Genomic DNA, 21,922 nt, shown 5'->3' with positions numbered 1-21,922 from the left:
CTGAAAATCATTTGAAATTAAAATATTATCAAATTTTTCATACCAATGTTTAGGTGTTTATTTTAAACCATATAATGATCGCACAAGTTTGTAGACTTTATGCTCTTGTCTAGAAATGACACATCCTTCAGATTGTTTTATATAGATTTCTTCTTCTAAATCTCCATTTAGAAATGTTGTTTTTACATCCATTTAATGTATGATAAGCTTATAGATTGATGTAATAGAAATCAATAATCTTATAGTTATAATTCTAGCAACTGGAGAAAAAATATCAAAGAAATCTATATCCTTCTTTTACTTGAAACTTTTGACCACTAATATAGCCTTAAACTTGTCAAGTGTACCATTAGGCTTTAATTTCTTTTTAAATATCCACTTGGTATTTAGAACTTTAGTTCCAGGTGGAAGATCAACTAATTTCCAAGTGTGGTTGGCAATTATAGAGTCTAACTCGCTCTTAATTATATCAGGAGATGTAATGGCATGTTGGTGTATAACAGGATCATCATCGACAAAATATGTAAACATACCATCACCTAAATTAAGTTCTCTCCTTTGCCTTTTACTCCTTCTAAGTTGATTTTCACCACTAAGTTCAACAAGACTTGGTGTTAAGAAGGCTTCAGTTGTCTTTTCAAGTAATACATTATTATTAGCCAAATGTGTATCAACACTTTGTAAATCTTTTCTCAAAGGAAATAAATGCTCAAAGAAATCAGAATCTCTATATTCAATGATGGTATTTATTTCAAAGATGACATCTGTAGATTTAATTACCTGAATCTATATGACACACTATGTTGAGCATAGCCAATAAAGACACAACCATAAGTTTTAGGTCTTAACTTCTTTCTCTTGGGTTCAGGTAATCAAACTTTGGATAAACAACCCTAAACTTTTAGATATTTAAGGTTAGGTTTCCTATCATGCCATAATTCAAATGGTATAGACCCAGTTTTTTTATGAGGTATTCTATTGAAGACATAGCAAGCTGATAATATGGCTTCCCCCCCACAAGTTCAGGAGTAATCCCGAACTTATAAGCATAGAGTTCATCATCTCTTTCAAAGATCTAATTTTCCTTTCGATAACTCTATTTGATTGAGGTTGATATGGGGCCGTTGTCTCATGAATGATCCCATTATCTTCAAAAAAATTTGATAGATATTGGGTATCATATTCTATCCCTCTATCAGTTCTAAGTCTTTTTATTTTTCTTTCCAACTGATTTTCAACCTCAGATTTATAGGTTAAGAATGTTTGTTCAGCTTCATCTTTGGTTCGAAGAAGGTATACCTTAGTATACCTGGAACAATCATCTGTAAAGGTTACAAAGTACCTCTTATCACCTCTTGACTCATGTGATTTGAAGGCACCTAAGTCACTGTGAACTAATTTCAATAGCTCACTTTTACTTTCAACAGAAACATAAGGCTTCCTAGTGAATTTCACCTCAACACAAATGGGACATTTAAATGATGGAGGTACTAGGTTATCATCTATCAGACCTAGTTTGCATAACTTTTTTATGTATAATGTATTACAATGTCCTAACCTACTGTATTACAATGTCCTAACCTACCATGCCAAACATCATATGAATCAACCAAGTAAACAAAACTACCAGCTTCCTCATTGATAACATTGGCAACATTCAGTACAAATAACATACCCGAGTTATATCTTTCACCAACAAATATATTGTTTTTGGAGACAATAACTTTATCTACCTCAAATGATAACTTAAACTCTGCATTGATGAGAAAAGCACTAGATACAAGATTCCGCCGAATATCGGGCACATGCAACACATCCTTGAGAACAAGGGTTTTTCCTAAAGTTAACTTCAATTGAATCTGCCCCTTGCTATAGATCTAAGATGACTGGGAATTTTTCATGTATACTTGTTCACCTGATCCAACCATTGAATAGTTGAAAAAGGCATTCTGATTCCCACAGATGTGCTTGGTAGCACCTGTGTCTATGATCCATTTTTTTGGTTTTTCAACCAAGTTTACCTCGGTCACCATGGCAGTGAAGACATCAGCCTCAGTGAGGTTGACTTCAGTTTTGTTCTTCCCTTTTTGGCATTCTTTCTTATGGTGCCCGGGTTTGCCACATACGAAACAATTTCCCTTTTTTTCCTTGAAGGAAGTCTACTTCTTGGTCTTTAGACCTTTCTTAAATTGTTCGTGTTTTTTCGACTCAACCAAATTCGCTTTAGATTGAAATTCTTTAGTCTTTTTGGTTTTGCCATTTTCTCGGTTCTTCTCTTCAATTTTAATCCAAACTAAGATTTGATCTAGGGTTTAGTCCTTCCTTTTGTGCTTCATATTCATTTTGAAGTCACTCCAGGATGATGGTAATTTCTCTAATAGAAAATCAACAATAAAATCCTCTGGCAATACCATCCCTTTTTTGGCCAATTTTTCCACTAGGACTTGGAATTCATCAACTTGGGCAGATATGTTCTTGTCATCCTTTATCACAAATTCTAAATAATTTGCAATAATATATTTTTTGTTCCCAGCATCCTCTAGGGTATACTTTTTATTCAATGCAATCCAAATAAACTAAGCCAAATCATAGGATGCATAGACATGGTAAAGTTCATTGGATAAAGAATTCAGAAGGCGGTTGTTGTACTGATAATCCGCTTGGATCCATGCTTGCCTATGAGCTTTGAGGATAGGATCATCACTTTCAACAAGTAAGGGTGAGGTCAAAGTAAATGACAAATTTAATTGTTTTAGGGCAAACAACAATCTCTGTTTTCACTTCTTGTAATTTGAACCATCAAATGGTTCAACTTTGTCAAGGTTAGAAATGATGCTCAGGTTCTCCATTGTCGATACAATGTTATTAGCCATATCAAATATTTGGTCTTTTAATAAACTGAATATTAAGAATTGTAGGGAAATTATGTATTAGAACATCGAGAGAGCAAACCTTAGTGTCGCCTTCTTGATAGGAGAACTTGCAATCTATCACCTGTATGAAATATTCTTGATACATGTAACAAAGATTGTTAGAAAAATCGGTGGGTTGAGTCGTGTTACTTGACACTGTCCTTAAGACCGTAGATGCCCCCTATGGTGCAATCGGGAATATTGTAAATTGGCTTCCAAAATAAAACAGTCTGATGGTTCCCCTAGTAATCGTCCATTCGACTATTGGACCCCTTCGAATGCTATAGGATTGTGCTCAAACTAGAAAACAAAACACCAAGAAATGGACATTTGAAATACAATGAAACTCAAGAAAATCAAAGCTTGACAACACACACTTGAATGCTTCAAGTGACTTGATCCGTGCTTTTGCAAATTCTAAAGCTCCTCCTATTTATAAGACAAATGGGATGAGAAGTAAAAGAAAGGAATTAAAGAACTTTAAAATCAAAGTGAATAAATCGATACTTAAAGATATGAGATTAAAAATCTCTCAAATTTAATCTCTCAAAGACTAAAGAATTGCTTCCTCAAGAAGCTTCTGTGTAGAGACATAAAATGTCTCAAAAACTTAAAAGAGAAATTGCCTTCAGGAGCTTCAAAGGAGAAATTACGTACTAACAATTGTAGTCTTTAATAACCATTTTATGGAAAGACTTAAAGAATCTCCAAAACGGAAGGAAGTACATAATACCTCTAACTTGAACAATAAGCTACATAAACAAACTGGCCAATTAAGAAGTAATTAAGAGAAAATGTAAATAAGCTTAAAAAAAAAAAACTAAAGGGGCAAGTGTTTTGAATCTTAATTTGTTTTTTAAAACTTGCATGAAAAACCAACACATATAGTTAATACCACTAAATCGATCATGAAAAATAAAAACTTGGAATATGCTAGTCCATATATAGTTAATACCACTAAATCGATTATGAAAATAAAATTTTGGAATATGCTAATCCATCTAATTGAAAATCTTAAAAATAGATCACATGATTCTTTACTCACTTGTTAAGTTTCAGCCCAAATAAAGTTGACGATATGAAAAAATAAAAATAGAACTATCAACAAGATGTATGAGACTTCCGAGAGAAGGTGCATAAACATACTTTAATAACCTTTGACCTTATTTTATATCTGGATTCATTTTGGAATGTATTATACAACATTCCCCACTTAATCAAGTGAAAAATTCATTTCATTCCATTTTTTTCCCCTTTTGTTAATAATAATAATAATAATAATAATAATAATAATAATAATAATGATTATAAAAGACTGGTAGAGGTGACATGGTGTGGGTACTTCTCCACTTAATAAAGGGTTGTGTCCCTCACTATTTTTTTTGGGTAATTTCGCTTAATGTTTAGAAAGTGTCAAACAAATTAGCTTTGGTCATGAATTATTGTGATCAAAGTTCAGGGACAGGTCTACCGAAAAAAAAAAATTCAGGGAGGGACAGGGACAGGCACCAAAGGCAATTCAGTACCCCTTCTTTGGTTTAGAACATCTGTTTAATTATCAGCCAAGATTATTATAAATAAATAAATAAATTAATTAATTAAAAAAAAAAACAAAAACAAAAACAAAAAACAAAAATAAACAAACAAACAAAACAAAAAAAAGAGAATCACCCTTCCTATATAAAGAATGGTGTGAAGCTTATGATCATTTAAGCCCTTACTCACTCGGATTTCATTTGATTAGAATATAAGTGGAGCAAAACCAGAATTTATTTGTAAGTTGAAAGTGAGATGGCAAATTATTTGTTATCTCATTTATATTATGTCTAAATTGCAAAAAAATAAAAATATAAAAATATAAAAAATTATGTTCCATTTTTTTTTAACCAATTCTGACAGAGTCAGTGGCCAATCCCATAAAAAAGTATATTTTATTATTTATTTTCGATGCAGATAGATATCAGCTTTGATTGATCCCAAACTCAATTTTGTGTTTTTAAACACGTGGTGATAGAATTCTTCCAGAAACATGTACAGAGGAAAATGTAATCCAAGAAAGAATAAAATGAAAGGGAAAAAGGACGATACCTGGTTGTATGGCCCTGCACCTAAGAGTGATTAGAATCGAAATCGAAAGCCAGTCATCTAAAATCAAATCAAACCGAATCAAAATAAATTGATTTGCTTTTGGTTTCAAAAATTGGAATTTATTTTATTCGATTCAGTTTTATGATTAAAACCATTGAACCAGACCAAATAAGGAACCAAGTAAAACTATATTACTTTTTACTATTTCAATCAATTGGATAATAACTTCTGTTCCTTTTTAATGTTTGAAAAATGTTTGGTAAATTATGACACTAACAAATAAAGGGTTTTTTTTTTTTTGTTGATGAAAATGTAAAAAGTTAGTCATTAGGTGTAAAATAATACCTAAACTAAACATTAAACCGAATTAAAATTGAACAAGGAATTGAATACAAAATGAAAACTAACCCAAACCAAGTCAATTTGGTTTCGATTTTGAAAATGTATCCTTATTCTTGATTCGGTTCAATTTTGATTTTCATATTTTGTAACTAAAACCAAAACGAACCAAAATCAAATCGATTAACACCCTTACCTTCAACCAGATACATATGGAATAGGATCCTCCACATTCGATGGCTGAGAATACCCATAGGAAACACTTCAAAGAGTTCTCAACAGCTACCTGTGATGACCCCACCCCATGGATTTAGGGGATGGTATCGGTATCGATATCTGTTGATACAGATTCAAATCGGATTGGATCAATGGGTATTGGCCGATTTTGCCCTTGCTTTTTTTTTTAAGTACTAATTTTTTTACTTTTTTTATTCCTAAAACGATATAAATAACTGATCCAAATTAATCAAAGATCAGGGATTGATCTCAGCCAATACCAATCTGATAGGACCGATACAAAACCAATATTTGAAACCATGTCCCACCCTATGGAATACAAAAAACCCATCTCCTATTGGTACGCTCTGGGCTTCTTCCCAAAATGAAATTGGACAACAAAGGGAGGAAAGAAAAACGTAGAGGAGGACACGAGTAAGGCAAGAGTCCGTCGTGAGGGCAAGCTTTTGTGGTTAAGATTTCGTTTCTGAAAGGTATTGAGTGCTCAGGGGTATGACGTGGACTAACTGACTGGGTCAGACTCAAGACTCTCTCTCTCTCTCTCTCTCTCTCTCTCTAGAGTCACCACTCTTCGGTTTTTCACATTTACCTTTTCACACCCTTACCCTTTTCTCCATTATTAATTAAAGCCCACCCCAAACTCCCGCGCCCATGCAAATCCACACAAAACTCCTCAGGCTCTCTCTTCTCTCTCTCTCTCTCTCTCTCTCTCTAACCTCTTCTTTTCTACTTCTTCCGTCTTTCTCGCTATCTCTTAATTCTCTCTTTCTCTCTATGATTCCTGTTTTAGTAATCCCATTCTCTTCTCATTAATTCATTCATTCCAATTTTCTCCACCAAAACCCAACCCTAAAGAAAGTGCCATTGTTGAATTAGGAAACCATTTCTGCGTTTTCTCTCTTTGCTCTGCTTCGACGTTCTTTCCCTCTCCGCTTCCCTTAAAATCCATCTGAGTTGTAGAAACCCATTTCAGATAAGAGTTTTTAGAAGAAACCCAAGAAATTCTTTCTTCTTTCTCCTCTCACAAATTCTTTGTGCGGGGTTTACTGCAATACCGTGTTTGTTTTCGTCAATGGCTGTGCCTTCGACCGTCCCTGCGCCTGCTTCGCTTTACGTTGGGGACCTTCACCCTGATATCACTGATGGACAACTCTTCGATGCCTTCTCCGTCATCGAGAACCTTGCATCTGTCAGGGTTTGCAGAGATTCCATGTCTGGGAGATCGCTTGGTTACGGTTATGCAAACTTCATCACTACCCATGACGGTACCGATTGAAATCACTGAACCCTATTTCTATTCTTTTCTTCTTTGTCATCTTGAATTGAATTTGTCGGGTTTATGATAGAATGCTGGTTCTTCTGAATAATTGTCGTTTGGCGATCGTTCTGTTTCTTCTTTTTTTGTTTTCGATTGGAAGAAGAATATTGGATTTGCTTTCTCTCTTTCTTTTATGCCTTTTTCTTCTGGTTCGTTAGGTTGAACTAGTCGCTGCTATGTAATCTTTATTTTGGCAGAATTTGGTTTATTTACCAATAAAGAAAAGATGGGAATGAAAAAGGCTTTTACCTTTGGATTCAAATTGGATTGTTCTAGTTTTATTTTAATAATTCTCTTAATTTTGATGCTCCCCTTCTCTTCGTTGGCTTCTTTCTGTTGATTAGCACACTATACTAGGCAAGTCATTTTGTGGGCACTTGTGTTTTTTAATATTCATGGGAGGGAAAAGAAGGAAACAAAATTAAAAAAATGTATCCACCTTTACCCAGTCGTCTTCTTCTTCTTTCCCCTCTCCCCCTACCCCCCCCCCCCCTCCTTTTTAATATCTTAATTGAATTTTAGTTGATTTACTTCTGTTTTCGTTCCACTTGTGGTAAGTAGCAATCCGTGCAATTGAGAAACTGAACCACACTCCACTGAATGGAAAACCGATTAGAATTATGTGGTCGCATCGTGATCCAGACGCAAGGAAGAATGGGATTGGAAATTTGTTTGTGAAGGTATGTTTCTGTTTGTATGAAAGTTACCTTCATATAGCAATCTTGGTGAGATTCCTCATTCTTTTGTTTTGGACTTCGAATTAAATAGGGGTGTCTGGTTTCTTGGCAGAATTTGAATGATTCTATTGATAATGTGAAACTTTATGAGATGTTCTCCGAGTTTGGAAACATATTATCCTGCAAAGTTGCAATGTCTCTGGATGGAAAGAGCCAAGGATATGGGTTTGTACAGTTTGAGACTGAAGCATCTGCGAGTACTGCTGTTGAGAAGCTTAATGGCTCCATTTTTGGTGGTAAACAAATGTAAATGCTACTTCTTTCATCTTTCATTTCTCGTAATGTTCGTCATTGTTCACATTTTATCGTTCGCATTTTTATGACCCGTGTCATAATTATTACCATCGATAGGTTATCATTTATTTTCATTTTAATATTTGTACCATTGGTTTTTTATAGTGTGCTTCTCTTAAATCCTACTGGTTGATATTGATGTGATTCTTCTGCTTTCTGCTGAAATTTACTACACCATAACTGTTGTATGATACAGATATGTTGGTAATTTTGTCAAAAAGAGTGAGCGGGTTTTACCCAGCCCTGATGCCAAATATACCAATCTGTACATGAAGAATCTGGATACAGATATTACAGAAGAACTTTTGCAGGAAAAGTTCTCTGAGTTTGGAAAAATTACTAATCTGGTAATCTCAAAGGACAGCAATGGGAACTCAAGGGGTTTTGGATTTGTGAACTTTGATGACCCTGATGATGCAAAACGGGCAATGGAGGCAATGAATGGAACACAACTTGGTGAGTTTCTGTATCTTTAAATAGCCAGCAAAATACCATACTGGGAATTGGTGTTATGTCGATCCTAATTTTTCTCTCCTTTTAACTTGTGCTGAACAGGCTCGAAGGCTTTGTATGTAGCAAGGGCACAGAAGAAAGCAGAGCGGGAGCAAATATTGCATCGTCAGTTTCTGGAAAAACGCAAGGAGCAAATCCAGAAATATAAGGTTGTTATTAACATTTGTGTCTGGTATATAAAACCCTTTTGCCCCCTTTTTTCTTCTCTTTCTTCTCACCTAATTCTGTACACTTGTCAATTTAGGATTCAAACATTTATGTAAAAAATATTGCTGATGATATCAATGATGACGAATTGCGAGAACACTTTAGTCAGTGTGGAACAATCACTTCTGCAAAGCTCATGCGTGATGATAAAGGAATTAGTAGGGGGTTTGGGTTTGTGTGCTTCTCTAGTCCAGAAGAAGCAACCAAGGCTGTGAATACTCTGCATGGTAAGTTTAATTTGGTATGTCCAAGTAGCATTTTATATATTTATATATAATATATAAAATTCATAAGGCAGGGGAGATGAGAAGAATTTGCTGCCATTACGGCATACATGGTGTGCACATCTATGGGGACAGGGTTGATGCCGGGCAACCGTTTGAGGGACCCATCAAGGTTTACTGATCTAAACCCTCCCTAAGTCTCTGAATTTTTACAAATGAGGCATTCATTTTGTTGGGGTGAGTTTGGGCTGGGGTGACTCCTTGGTCGGACTTATAAAATAATGAACCCAAGCCCCCTTTGACTATGCCCCATATGTAAAGCATAGACAGGGAAGATGACTTCACACATCCTTTCATCCTGCATGCATCATCACCCAGGAAGAGTTACTGTAGCATACAAATGATATTTCCATTTCGTGGTTGTATCACAGGATGCATGTTTTGCCAAAAGCCTTTGTATGTGGCTATTGCCCAAAGGAAAGAGGACAGGCGAGCACAATTGCAACTTCAATATTCCCAGCGTATTACAGGATTAGCAGGTCCCTCAACTGCAGTCATTCCTGCTGGTTATCCTCCTCTTTATTACACACCTTCCGGTGTTGTATCACAAATTCCTCCGAGGCAGGGCCTTATGTATCAACCTTTGGGTTTGAGACCAGGGTGGAGGGCCAATGGATTTGCACCTCCAACCAGACCAGCTTTTCAACCTATGCCACTACCTGTGGTGAGTATCAGTAACTTGGGTTAAGGTTATGCTTGTAATATAGAACTAAACATGATTCATTTATACTTTGAAATTTCTTCACAGGTTCCTAATACTTCAAGACATAACAGACAGAATAGGAGCAGGATGAATGGCCATATACTTCCTCAGGGTGGTGGACAAAATATGCAATTTATGCCACATTTGCAACAACCTACTCAATCAGCTAATTCATTGAAAGATTCAAGTAATCCGCAGGTAAGTCTCACTTAATCTTTGCATAGTTACCAATCGCATTAAACTTCCATATATCTAGTAAAGCACTTCACTGTAACAGATATGAATTTGACCAACTTTCTTGATGAATGGAATTGGTTTTTAATTTCTGTAAAGTTGATTTTGACTCCTTGCAGTGAAGGCCAAAAAACCCATCTCTTTTGAGAAATGTACTATTGATTTAGTTTTGTTCAAAATTGAGGATGCTATTCTTCACACTTATTAAGCTATTAATATGGATCTAATTGTTATATGTGGAAATGGATCATGATATGTTTGTTAGGTACTCTTCTCACTTGACCATCACATTATTAGAGCTTCTCTTGGAGCATTTCTGAATGATGCATTTATGGAAAATGCTGAACAGATTAATTTCTTCGCATAGTCGTGTTGTACTAGCCTTGCTTGGTTGCTTATAAAGTGCTATTGGTGGATCTTAATTTATAAATTTCCTTTCGAGGTATCTGTCTCATCTGTTAAAAATAAAATCTGTAAAATTTTTGTTCATTGTGATCTTGGATGGCAGCGTGCTGGACAGACCAAATATGTGTCAAATGGGCATCCTCATGATATGAGCAACGGATCTGCAGTTCCATTAGCTGCTGCTTCTAACTCTGTTGGATCTGCATCCCAAGGATCAGAGATGTTGAGTAGCATGCTTGCTGCTGCTACACCACAGCATCAGAAACAGATGCTTGGTGAGCGCCTCTACCCCCTAGTGAAGAAACACAAGGTAAGATTACTAGATGCTTTATCTTGTTGAGAAACCTCATGAGCTCATCTAGTAAACCTCTAAATGCGTTTCGTTGGTTTCTAGTATGATCTAGCAGCTAAAATAACTGGGATGCTTTTGGAGATGGACAACTCTGAATTACTGCTGTTGTTGGAATCGCCGGAGTCCTTGGCTGCTAAAGTGGAAGAAGCAGTGCAGGTGCTCAAGCTATCCAAGAATAAAGTAGCTGGCCAAGATGCTCTTATTCCCAACTACTTATCGACTCAGGTTACTGTCATCTGAGAGACTCCCCCTCTCCTCCCTGCTTTTCTTTTCAATCCTCCCTTTTCTAGAATTGGGATGGTTATCCCCTATGGTCTGTGATTGGAGCTTAGAAATCCATTTTTTTGATAGTTGATAGTCGAACCTTCAATCCATTCTGCGGCTATTTCTTTTTCTCCCTTTTGGTAGAGCATAGAATGTAACTTTTGAAAAACAAATGCTAGTTTTTTGATAGCTAGACTATTGCGCCTCTGGGTTTGCTTTTAAAATTCTTCTTGGTGTGCTCATGCTTTAGTTCCAATTGTATAGCTATATTATATTATCTGTCGTTATGTTTTCATTTTTTTTTTTTTTTTTTTTTTTGAAGGGTGGGTGAGAGGGAGAGAGAGTATGAATAGGGGAACTTCATTTCTTCCCTTCCTCACCCTTCACCCTCTTCACAAAAAACAAAAACCAAAAAAAAAAAAAAAAAGCACATATACAAAAATTTTTGCCTCTTATTTTTTTTTTATCTGCATCAAGGTTCTAAAACTTGGAACTTGGGACCAGTAACGGTATCGGCCTAAAACAGCCTGAATCTGATCTTATCGGATAGATCTATACCATTTTTTTTTATACAGTTATTTTTACGACTGTACCCTTGAAACATACATGTGGCATAAGACAGAATGTTACCATTCTGATCCAACCGATATTGACCATTCGTTTAGAACCATGCTTTACACTCTACATTAAGGAAGATGTATAGACGTTCCATTAATTATTAAACAAACCACAATAAAAGCAAAGTGGTGGGAAGTAATTCCTCTGCCACTTGTCTTGTGTGAGGAGGGCAGGGGAAAGGGAGTACCCCATCAGCAAGAACAAGGGTGGTTTGAAAAACTTCTTGATGATTGTGTATAGAATGTAATGAGCTTACTGTTTGGTGGCCTCTGGGGAATTCGTCAAACATTTTCGTCTAAACCATGGCACAACGAAAAAGTTGAGGAAAAGTCTCACCACTGCAACTTATTCTAGGCCTCTACCAAATGGCCTAGAGGGAAGACCAATTTCCCCCATCTCCAAAGTTCACCATACTTTTAATTATTTTTTCCTTTTTCACAACTGCAGCTACTAAGTTGATTAACCTTCAAGGAGCTCTCCTGTAATGACAATAACCAGAAAAAAGAATCCAACATTTGGCAACCATACCACAGCCTAGGAATGTTGGTATAATCATTAATTGAGAGTAAAAGTAGCTCCCAAGACCCAAAACCTTAAAAGTAGGTTCCTGGTCCTGTTCAAGGACAATATTAAAAAGACATGAACTATAAGAGTTAGGAGGAAAATGACATATACTAAGTCTTTCAATCTGAACAAAATGTAGACGGTCTTTAGCAACCAGTCCACAATTACATTGAAATGGCAAACCAAGATGGCCGATGCAAGAGGAAGTCATTTCCATAGTGATACAATTCAGCACTCAACTCAAAAATCTAAAATGATATAAGATAACCATCAGCATCAAATTGCCATATTGAAATGTTTAACTTTGACTTTTCCACCACTTCACAAAAAGGTCAAAATAAAATGCCACTTCTCATTGAACTAATGATCCCTAGCAGTAAAACATTACTTCCTTGACGTTCCCATGAATCTGAGGAAGAGGTCGTACATGGGTACCCCGCTCCCGGGTGTTCCTACCACCAACTGAACTAGACCCACTATCAGATGCATCGTCTTCCACATAATACCTCGCCCGGAATGCTGCTAAATGTGCATAATATGCAGGAGGTACTGCATTTAATCAAACCCTTTTATCAGAATTATACACCATCTCTAAGTTGAACAAAAATATGTTTCTAGATAGAAAACAATCAAAAGAGTCGAGGACAAACCTACTGAAACGGAACGAGTACACCTCGCATACCTAAGATTGTGAAGACAGGATTGTTTTAATGAGAAACAAAGTTGATTCTAATAAACTGAAAGAATAACAAGCATAAAATTTTAATTAATTAATTAATTAAAAAAATAAAAATAAAAAAATACAACTTACGTATAGCAAAGATTATTGGTAAGAGTTTGCAAATTGTCAGCATTGAAACGGTTTTCATCAAACAAAACATGGTAGTGTGTAGGTCGGCTAGTACCCTACATGTAAAAGAAATAAAAGGCAAGAATTAGAAATGACAATTAAGTACTCAAGCATGTTTTCAGCAATAACAATAACTAACTGCATACATTGAACAATATAAATAGTAGCAATATATGTGGTGAAAGATAAACAACTGATTACCTGTATCCCAGCATGGCTACAAAGGTAGAAATCATACTCAGTGGGGTGGCAAATTTTTGTATCAACAACAGTGCCTGACCAACATACAAGTGACTATAAACTCAAAGAACAAGGGGGGAAACCTAAAAATAATTTAGTAATGATAAAGTATTGATACCAGGTAAAATGTTTCCACTCCTGTCAGTTTGATTACGGTTGTTATGATCGGCAGGAAACAAACGTGTATGATGCCTTTTCTGCACCACCACAAATGTAACTGGTGGAAGGTATCCTTCCTCCAACGAAGCACAAGCCTAACCAGGTAAATCTCATAAGGAAACAAGGAAAAATACAAGAAACAAAGAGATTGTTGAAAGAAACTAGATTAAGAATTCATCCGCAGTCTCAACAGTGGCCAAAATTATTGAAGGTAACTGACATTTATGGAACAACACAATCCAATATATACGAAAATCATAAATGACAACTGCATAAACCATCAAATTTTTTCCTAAAAATCTACAGCAAATAAAGACTGGTGCCTATAATTTCTCAAGGCACATCAAAGTCACCAATTCAAATGACCGATTATTTTACTTCAAAGCCATGGCTTCGAAGAACAGATCACTATATAAAAGTATTGGCTCAAGATAACCTGATTAATGCACAGGATCATCTTGCCTGCTAAATGAAGGATTGATCACACCAAAATCCCATATACAGTAACAAAAATTCACCAGGCACCTTAAAACACATTCCACTGCAAACACATTCCATACATTTTAGTAGTTAAATCCATATTCCACTATTAAACCTACATATCTGACCAGGAATCATATGCTCCTCAAGCTCAAATCAAATCTAGCACACAAAGAAAATCTAACTACCCAACCGAGAATATAACAACTGGCAATAACATTTCATCAGTCAACTAGATTAGTAGTGTTGCTTTCTCTTCACAGTAAAAAATAATAATAATAATAAATAAATAAATTGTCTGAATTCTCAAGACATGTTTTACCTTCCGTATAGCATCCATCTCATAAAGCAAAACTTGACTAAACTGTCCTTCACTAACACCATCACTACACAGCATAAAAAAAGTATTAGTGAAGAAACAGTTGTTAGATTTATTAGATCTTTATGAATGGATTTCTACCGATAGAAGATGATCCTAGAAGGCTTGTGCCCAGTTGATCTCCTAAATGCTATCAGTTGTTCGCTGCCATCAGAAAACATATAAAAAAAAAAATCAATATATGAGAATTTATAAAAATAAAAAAATTAATTAATTAATTAAAAAAAAATTTGCTACAGCAACTTGAAAGTGAGATATTTACCGGATCATCCCTGTAGCAACCCGGCCCCGTTTCGGATCCTCTACAAACTGAAAAAGGTCCTCAATAATCTCCTGGCGATGTTGTTGTGCACAGACCAGACCCCGGTACTTAGTGACCTCTGGCCAGTCCATTGATGCCACAACCTGGTATATTACATTTGGCTTAGGACATGCAAAACACATGAATTAACACTAGAAAAATGGAAGAGACATTAGCCACATACCGCAGCAATTGAAGCACTAGAATCTTCCCCACTTTGAGGATGGGTCACATCAGCCCCAAAGATAATTGTGGGTTTATCGGTGACAAGAGGTATAGATCTTTGAACAGCATCATTCAAAACAGTATTTCGTCCACCAGCCTAACCATTTATTGTAAAAAGATCACATAAATAGATACGGAAACACTACTTGTATGAAACTGTAGCTATCGAATCACTTATTGTTATGTGCATGGTTAGAGAGAGGAAAGGGGGATAGACGGGAAGAGAGATAAAATATAAGAAAAAGGGATAAGTAAATGGATAAGTAGCCTTGCGGACGAAGCTATGACACTCGGTTTTTTGGGAGGTAGCCAATCCTCTATCTCAAAGACAGAAGATAGGAGATTCAACTTATCTGTTACATCTCTTTAATTACTTAATAAATACAATAGAGAAGTAGTTATCCGATCATAACTTCTATCCACGATCTATAACACAACTAACTCCCCCATAACCACACAATAACATCTTCATAAGAAAACTTCCACTTATGGTAACAACTAACAACTCCTCATATGATAATATGATAATAATAATAATAATAATAATAATAATACATTCCACATATGATAATAAGAATAAAGCATAATCATTAAGTTATGTACGTGACAATTACCTTAACGTTGATCTTCAAGGCTACATTCTCCATATATTGCTTACTCAACTTTCTTGCTTGCCTTGGTTGGCAGCACTGTGAGATAATTCCAAGCTCGGTTTCACATACCCGCTTAATCTTTCCTGTGAAAAACAAAATGGCTCATTCTTAACAAAACAATTACATTATGCAACAAAAGATCACAAAAGATCAAAGTTTCATAGACTGACCATATGTCCCACTAAAATCCGGTAAAATAACTATCAACAGCTGAAGGTGGCCCTGCATCGGACTGAGCTTCTTGGTGCACTGGTCACTAACATCAATAAGAGTCCTCTCCATCTGATCAGCTCGACCTCTCATAATATTAAGTACAGGATTTTGACTTATATCCTGATTGAAAAGGCAAAGTTGATACAGTAACCAAATTTTTGAAAATTGAAAAAAAATAATAATAATAATAATTTAAGACTTATAGAGCTATACCATTCCTTTGCTGCGACACATTCCAACTAGTTCCTGACAGAACTGAGCTGCTATATCAGGGGGAATTTGCGAAGAGAAGTTAACAAATGCCCAAAATCTCACTTGGGCACCATTGACCATTTTCTGTATAAATTTTAAAAATTGAGAAATTTAAACCAATAATAAATTAAAAATAAGAATAAAAAAGGGAAGGTATTGAGAGATGTTACACCAAAGAGAATCAACAACGATTTAATATAGAATACAATGTACAATATGAAAACCAGGCACAAAGTTAACATGATTCCATCACTCAAATCCCATAAGATATGCATGTTGTCATAATCAATAAAATAAACATGTCTCAAAATTTCAATTAATAGCTGCTTGTTTAAATATAAAACATGCAAGAATAGCATAATTACAAAACAGAAAAGCGTTATGTAAGTTATGTAGTTATTAATACTGCAAGTATAAACAAAACATGTACACAACTTCAGCATTGATAATAAGATTTTTGAAGATATTACAACAACTTTCATATTCCTTTTCATTCCTAGAAGTATATCTCCAACATAATAGAAACAAAAGACAAGGACAGAACTTAACCTTGCTAAATCGATTGGAGGTAATGTACTCCATTTTTTTTTACCAGGACACTTGAGTACAACATGGAGGTGATCAAAACATTAGGAAAAGAACACTGCAACCGAATAGCCTTTCAGTTTTCTTTCTTATTTCAGCTTGAAACTATTTTCATTTATCCCAAATGCCCAAGTGACTACTAGGAAATTTCACAGCAAGAAACTCAAAGGAATCTACGAGGTGAAAAGCTTCTCGATAAAACATATTGCACACACTTTTTAACATGGAATTTAAGCAGTCCCAGGCTTCCTTCAGATAAGATATTTTGACTCAAGAATCTCAAGGTTCATTTGACAAACCGGTTTGAAAACCCACTATTGTTGAGACTGCACAAGAAGGTTTCTATGCCAAGTAGACAGACATGCACTCTTAAATTCTGTCAATATCCACAGACACTTATTAGCTTTACTCTCTAATAGTTTAATCTAATTAATATTTAAAATTCCATCCCATAAGTTAAGTCACTGTGCTTTTACACATCCAACTCTTTTTTATTGGTTAAACCATACTAAAAGTTATGATAACTCATTCAATTAGCCCTAATATTCCTAATCCAAATTCCCAAATAATGTGCATTGATCAGCCTACACACAACCATTGGAACTCCTTTCATTAACAGACCTCGATAACTTGTTAACAGTAATGGAATCAAACCTGATTTACCACTATCAGCTATTAATTGATCTGATACATAAAAAACTCCAATATGGTACTCTTTTTAACTCCCACTAGTTAACCCTCAAGAAGTTGAGGCTTATCCCAAAAGTATACCCTTAAAGTCCCAAAATATTTATGTCAACACTACTTTGTAAACAGCCATGTCATACCTAAGAGAGTAATCCCAATTCCAGCCTCAATAAGAACACAACTCACAGCTGAAGTAGACCACAGAAAGCAACAGAAAAAGGAATAATATTGAAATGAAAAATGTAATCTGGCAATTAAGATAAATAAATAGACAAAGATAGAGAGAATAATATCCAAAAGTGGAGACAACTCACAAACTAACCAGGGGTTTCAAATGAAAGCATCTACTCATAACAATATAGAAAAAAAAAAAATTACCATTCTCATCATGTTCCACTGCCCCACACGAGGTTGAACCCTCGTCTCTTGCCCAGTCTCATGATACTTGAGCTAAAACATGCATCATGAGTAGGAAGATGATAAGCACAATTAATTAAGAAAATATATGTAATATAGGTTTCAAAGAATTTAGCGACATGATTACCATGGGAGGGGGAAGAACACGGGCTTCAACAGATGTAAGCGCATCCTTCACTTGAATCCCAAATTCAATTGCAAATTCATTCTCACTATAATTGTTCTGCCTAACCATCTGCAACATAATATTAATAATCATCAAGCATATCAACACAAATCAAAGGCAATAGACAAGAAAGAGGATTTAAAGTTCTAAACTAGTCATAATCACTAAACGTCATCAGGGAGCTCCAATACCTGAATTATACTCCGTTCCCTATCTTGGGGTCGCTTGCATGTCTCCCTTAGGATGTTTGTCACTTGCCTCTCATTTAATTTCTTAGAAAAGCGCTGCCCCTCAATGATTTTGCAGACCTGCAAAACATTACATCAAAATAAATTTGAAGATATGAGACCAAACCACATCAGAGCTGAACAAAGGAAACAAAGTGAGGCAAAAAGAAGTTAACCTCCATAGGGTAATATCTGGGCTTTGAATCACTCCCAGCTTGGACAGATGGCCAATGGGTATACTGAAGCCTAGTTTTATACCTCTCTTGGAAGTACCGAACAACATACACTGTCGTCCCCCGTTCATCTACAAATCTATAAAGAACAAATATAGATCATTATAAGAATAACAAACAAAACAAGGAAGTATATAATACACCGTTTGCCAAATTCATAGATTCTCTTATATATCTAAACAAAAGAAATTAAGTAAAAGCAAGGCTAGGATGAAAAACTCACGTCAATTGACTAGTAGGAACAGCCGTAATCCCAGTTATCTTATTTCTCTTAACGCCTGGGGTGTGAGTCAACTCAACTTTCAAACCTCTAAGCGCTTTCTTAATCTACCACATCATAGGAAACAAGTGACTACTCAACGAAAAAATCAAACAAATAAAGATTATAATTCTCTGAGCCTTATTTCGAAGCACATAATATCAATTAGAGAAGTAACAAGAGTAACTACAAAGTACATTACAAAATACGTTAAAGCAATGGAATAAATGTTATGGGGAAAAAAGGGTGTGGTGTGCAAAAAAAGACAAATAAAATATAGTTGTAAAGGTACCTTAACACGATCAACATCAGATAATGGTCTTGAATGGTCTCTAACGTTGAGGTACTTCTTCACAAAGTCAACCACTGGTATAGGCTCATAAAAGGATGTGGCAGATACATCTATGGAATGAATGTTTAACACATTAAGCATTCAATTTTAGTGAGGGCTTACATAAACCAATCAAACAATTGCCGGTGTATTGAAACATAAGTTACATCTAAAAACAGGATGGGAAGAAAACCTAAATTGAGGGACAGGCCCATCTGGGTAGGGCGAAGACTCTGATAGTACCCCCTCCAACATTCTAACCCATCACCGATTTCACATCTTTGCCCCAGAGCAGGACTGAAAAATGACCGTCCCACAATAGTATACCTGAAGTCATGTGTTAGTTAATTAAAAAATGCATTAGTTTATATAGCATAAATATACAATGAATTCATAAGCTTCATCTATGTTGGAATCAATTACTTGACGGATGGCGACTCTCTTAGGACCACATCAAGAGCTTGTATGGTCTCATATGGAGCATCCTTTTGTCTACCAAGCAAGAATTGCTTTAAGTTATAAAGATCAGCTTTTGAGGCAAACTTGATGGTCACCTTAAATTCACGTTCCCTCCTACAGTCAAATTATCATTTGAGTTCACCACAAATTTATATCATTATCAAGGATTTCAAATACCTGAAAAACAAACTAAGAATTACAGGGAGAACAGGTAGAAGTAGATTTGCTACAGATTAAGAAATTCAATTTTGGAGGACAAACCTTGTTGATGTAGTCCGGTCATCTTTGTCAACTAGCTTGACAGCAAAATCTTTGGAATCAAAGGGCAGAGGCCCTGGAGTAAAAAGGCTCTTTTTACCATCATAAGCTGGATTACACTTTCCCAAATGAGAAACTCCATACAAACTAACTAGTTGTCTCATTATAGCACGGTTTACACCCTTTGAGATCACTTCAGGAGAGATTGCAACCTAGTCAATCAATATTCCAATTCAAAAACAAACAAAATAAATTACACTTCTTTAGAAAAATTATCATTAAAGAAATTTCGATCTAACAATATCATACAATACCAACATAGCAAGACATTAGGATAATAAGGCAAAAATTGGGTCACCAATAAATCTAGATGAGAAGCATTTGCCGCCTTCTATTTTTTCAAGGCTAAGAACAAAAGAAAGTATAAAGCAATGATGATAATTAAATACAAAATGCCACCCACTAAACCTTGTCTGAAGGTCAGATCTTCATTGGACCCTTATCTTAAAAGAGATATGGTGGTTTGATGTTCCAAAGCTTTTGGTCTATTCTTTCACTCTTCAGATGGTTCTTTTACTGAAACTTGGTACATTCACTTTCCAGACTTCTCCATGCTAAAAGTCACTGCCTCAACAGAGAGTATTTTGGAATTAGATTCAACTAAAGCTATATCCACTATCTCACTCAATTCTGCCACTTCGCGGATGCTTTTCACTCTGTTTCTTGACATTTTCTGCCTTTAATTTTGTTGATATTAGACTCGCATATTAGCAAAGTTGAGAATTGAAAAGCCCATCTGCTGAGACAATTTGCTGTAGCACTTAAAAAATCTGAAACCAGGGCAAACAAGAACACATCCATCTGGTTATGGGTTGCACTGTCTTCTGACTGTGATGCACTAGATTTGAGTGAAATCTCAATTCATACATAAGTATGCTGTCTATGTATGCTGGTGGAATAACTAGCTCTCCCATGATGATTGTAAATTTGTAATGAAGAGAAAGGTATTCCTAAATTGAAGAATACAAAGATGCGCTATTGAGTTCTCCTCCAAAGCTAAATATTCCTGAATTGAAACAAATTACGCTAAAGTAGCTTCCAGAGAAGCAAAAACCACACAATCAACTATTTTTCCAAAGAGAACATCTGAAGACAGAAATTATATTACCACACAAATCCCTGCTTCCCTACCAGAGAGCATGTGCAAACAGAGAACACAGAACGACAACCCCTTGTACTAAAGAAACGTTACATTCAAAAAGAATTACATCGATGCTCTGTAAGTCCCTCCTTTGTTATTATACTATCACCATTGTCAAGCATTACCCATCAGGAAGAAAAGAAGACAGGCTAGAAAAAAAAAAAAAAAAAAAAAGAGTTACACAGTCTGAGAAAAGGAAGGGAAACAATAGAAAATAAAAATAGCCAAAAGAAAGAACAATTTCTATGAGAAAAAAAAAAAGGCCCACAATATGGTAACGACTGCGGTAAGAAGAAAGATGAATGGTCAATTAAGAAGGAAATCGATAAACAACAAAATGCAAAGTGCAGAGAGCCAGATAATCAGTAAAAGACCCATCAAAGAGATCGGGGATCAAATACAAAAGAAAGAGAGCAAAGAAAAATTAGTAGAGGATATAAATCCAGAGAAAAGCAAATAAGCATGACCAGAAATCAACCGGAGCAGACATAAACATCAATGGGTACGGATCAAAACTTTCATCCAAGGCGAAAAATAAAAAATAAAAAGATGAAAGAGATGCTTACATCGTAGTGATGAAGGTCACTGTCTGCAACATGGACAAGGAAATGATTAGCTTTCACAATACATTTGCTTCCTTTGGTACCATAACCAGGTCTTGATGGAAACCCCAGAGCCTTTGAAGACGACGGCGGAGGCAGCGGTGGCTGTACAGGTAAAGCCTGGGTCGAGGCAGGAGGAGCCCGAGGAACCGGTTGCAACTCTGATGAAGCCGGAGTATGCAATGTGATACGACCTACGTCCTGGCTTAAAGCGGTAGCAGAAGATGAAGATGAACCAACTTCATAGATCGCCGGCGAAGGCGTCGTCGACGTCAACGACGAAGAAGGCGGGGGATTGCCGCCAGACCTTCCCCCAGACCTCCCACCAGACCTTCCGTCACGACCTCTACGTGACGGTTGGTCACCACGGTACTCCGACCGCCGACCACCTCCACGACCAGACATCTAGACCAAAAGGAGGACCAAGAAGTTGCAGAGAAAAATCAACTGGGATTTAGAAGAGCGAGAGAGAGTCTGAGAGAGAGACAGAGACAGATGCCGAGAGTGGCTCCGAAAGACAATGGGGGAGTTTGGTTTATGGGGTTTATAAATATCGTTTTTATTGGTTGAACCGGAATTGAATCAGATGGTTCATCCAACGTAATGACGTTTTGCCCTTTTTCCTCGCTGATGGAAAAGGTGCGGAGGCAGTTAGCGAGGAGACATATGCGTAAGA

General features: G+C 36.0%; 2 protein-coding genes across 2 annotated transcripts; one reads left to right on the top strand and one right to left on the bottom strand.

Annotated features, from left to right (window-relative positions):
* Nucleotides 1-6,240: 6,240 nt before the first annotated feature.
* Nucleotides 6,241-11,111, top strand: LOC122090479 (polyadenylate-binding protein 7-like). The gene is made up of 10 exons (XM_042660087.1): nucleotides 6,241-6,841; nucleotides 7,456-7,574; nucleotides 7,684-7,877; nucleotides 8,122-8,381; nucleotides 8,481-8,587; nucleotides 8,683-8,872; nucleotides 9,301-9,593; nucleotides 9,678-9,830; nucleotides 10,375-10,581; nucleotides 10,666-11,111. The coding sequence occupies exons 1-10, from the start codon at nucleotides 6,649-6,651 to the stop codon at nucleotides 10,861-10,863; spliced, it is 1,914 nt and encodes a 637-aa protein (XP_042516021.1). The 5' UTR covers nucleotides 6,241-6,648; the 3' UTR covers nucleotides 10,864-11,111.
* A 1,047-nt stretch (nucleotides 11,112-12,158) lies between these two features.
* On the bottom strand, nucleotides 12,159-21,776 carry LOC122071511 (protein argonaute 1-like). The gene is made up of 22 exons (XM_042635878.1): nucleotides 21,211-21,776; nucleotides 19,447-19,655; nucleotides 19,150-19,299; nucleotides 18,920-19,053; nucleotides 18,688-18,797; nucleotides 18,360-18,463; nucleotides 18,080-18,215; nucleotides 17,868-17,984; nucleotides 17,638-17,745; nucleotides 17,472-17,543; nucleotides 15,783-15,905; nucleotides 15,527-15,689; nucleotides 15,318-15,439; nucleotides 14,663-14,800; nucleotides 14,440-14,582; nucleotides 14,259-14,321; nucleotides 14,121-14,184; nucleotides 13,278-13,413; nucleotides 13,121-13,194; nucleotides 12,881-12,975; nucleotides 12,720-12,751; nucleotides 12,159-12,618 (listed from the first exon to the last, which is right to left on the bottom strand). Exons 1-22 carry the CDS (start codon nucleotides 21,649-21,651, stop codon nucleotides 12,440-12,442), a joined length of 2,913 nt encoding a protein of 970 aa, XP_042491812.1. The 5' UTR covers nucleotides 21,652-21,776; the 3' UTR covers nucleotides 12,159-12,439.
* Nucleotides 21,777-21,922: the final 146 nt, after the last annotated feature.

Source organism: Macadamia integrifolia, chromosome 2 (assembly GCF_013358625.1).
Source record: "Macadamia integrifolia cultivar HAES 741 chromosome 2, SCU_Mint_v3, whole genome shotgun sequence".
Taxonomy (NCBI): Eukaryota; Viridiplantae; Streptophyta; class Magnoliopsida; order Proteales; family Proteaceae; genus Macadamia; species Macadamia integrifolia.
Note: the sequence above shows the minus strand (reverse complement) of the source record. Positions and strands in the feature narration are given on the sequence as shown.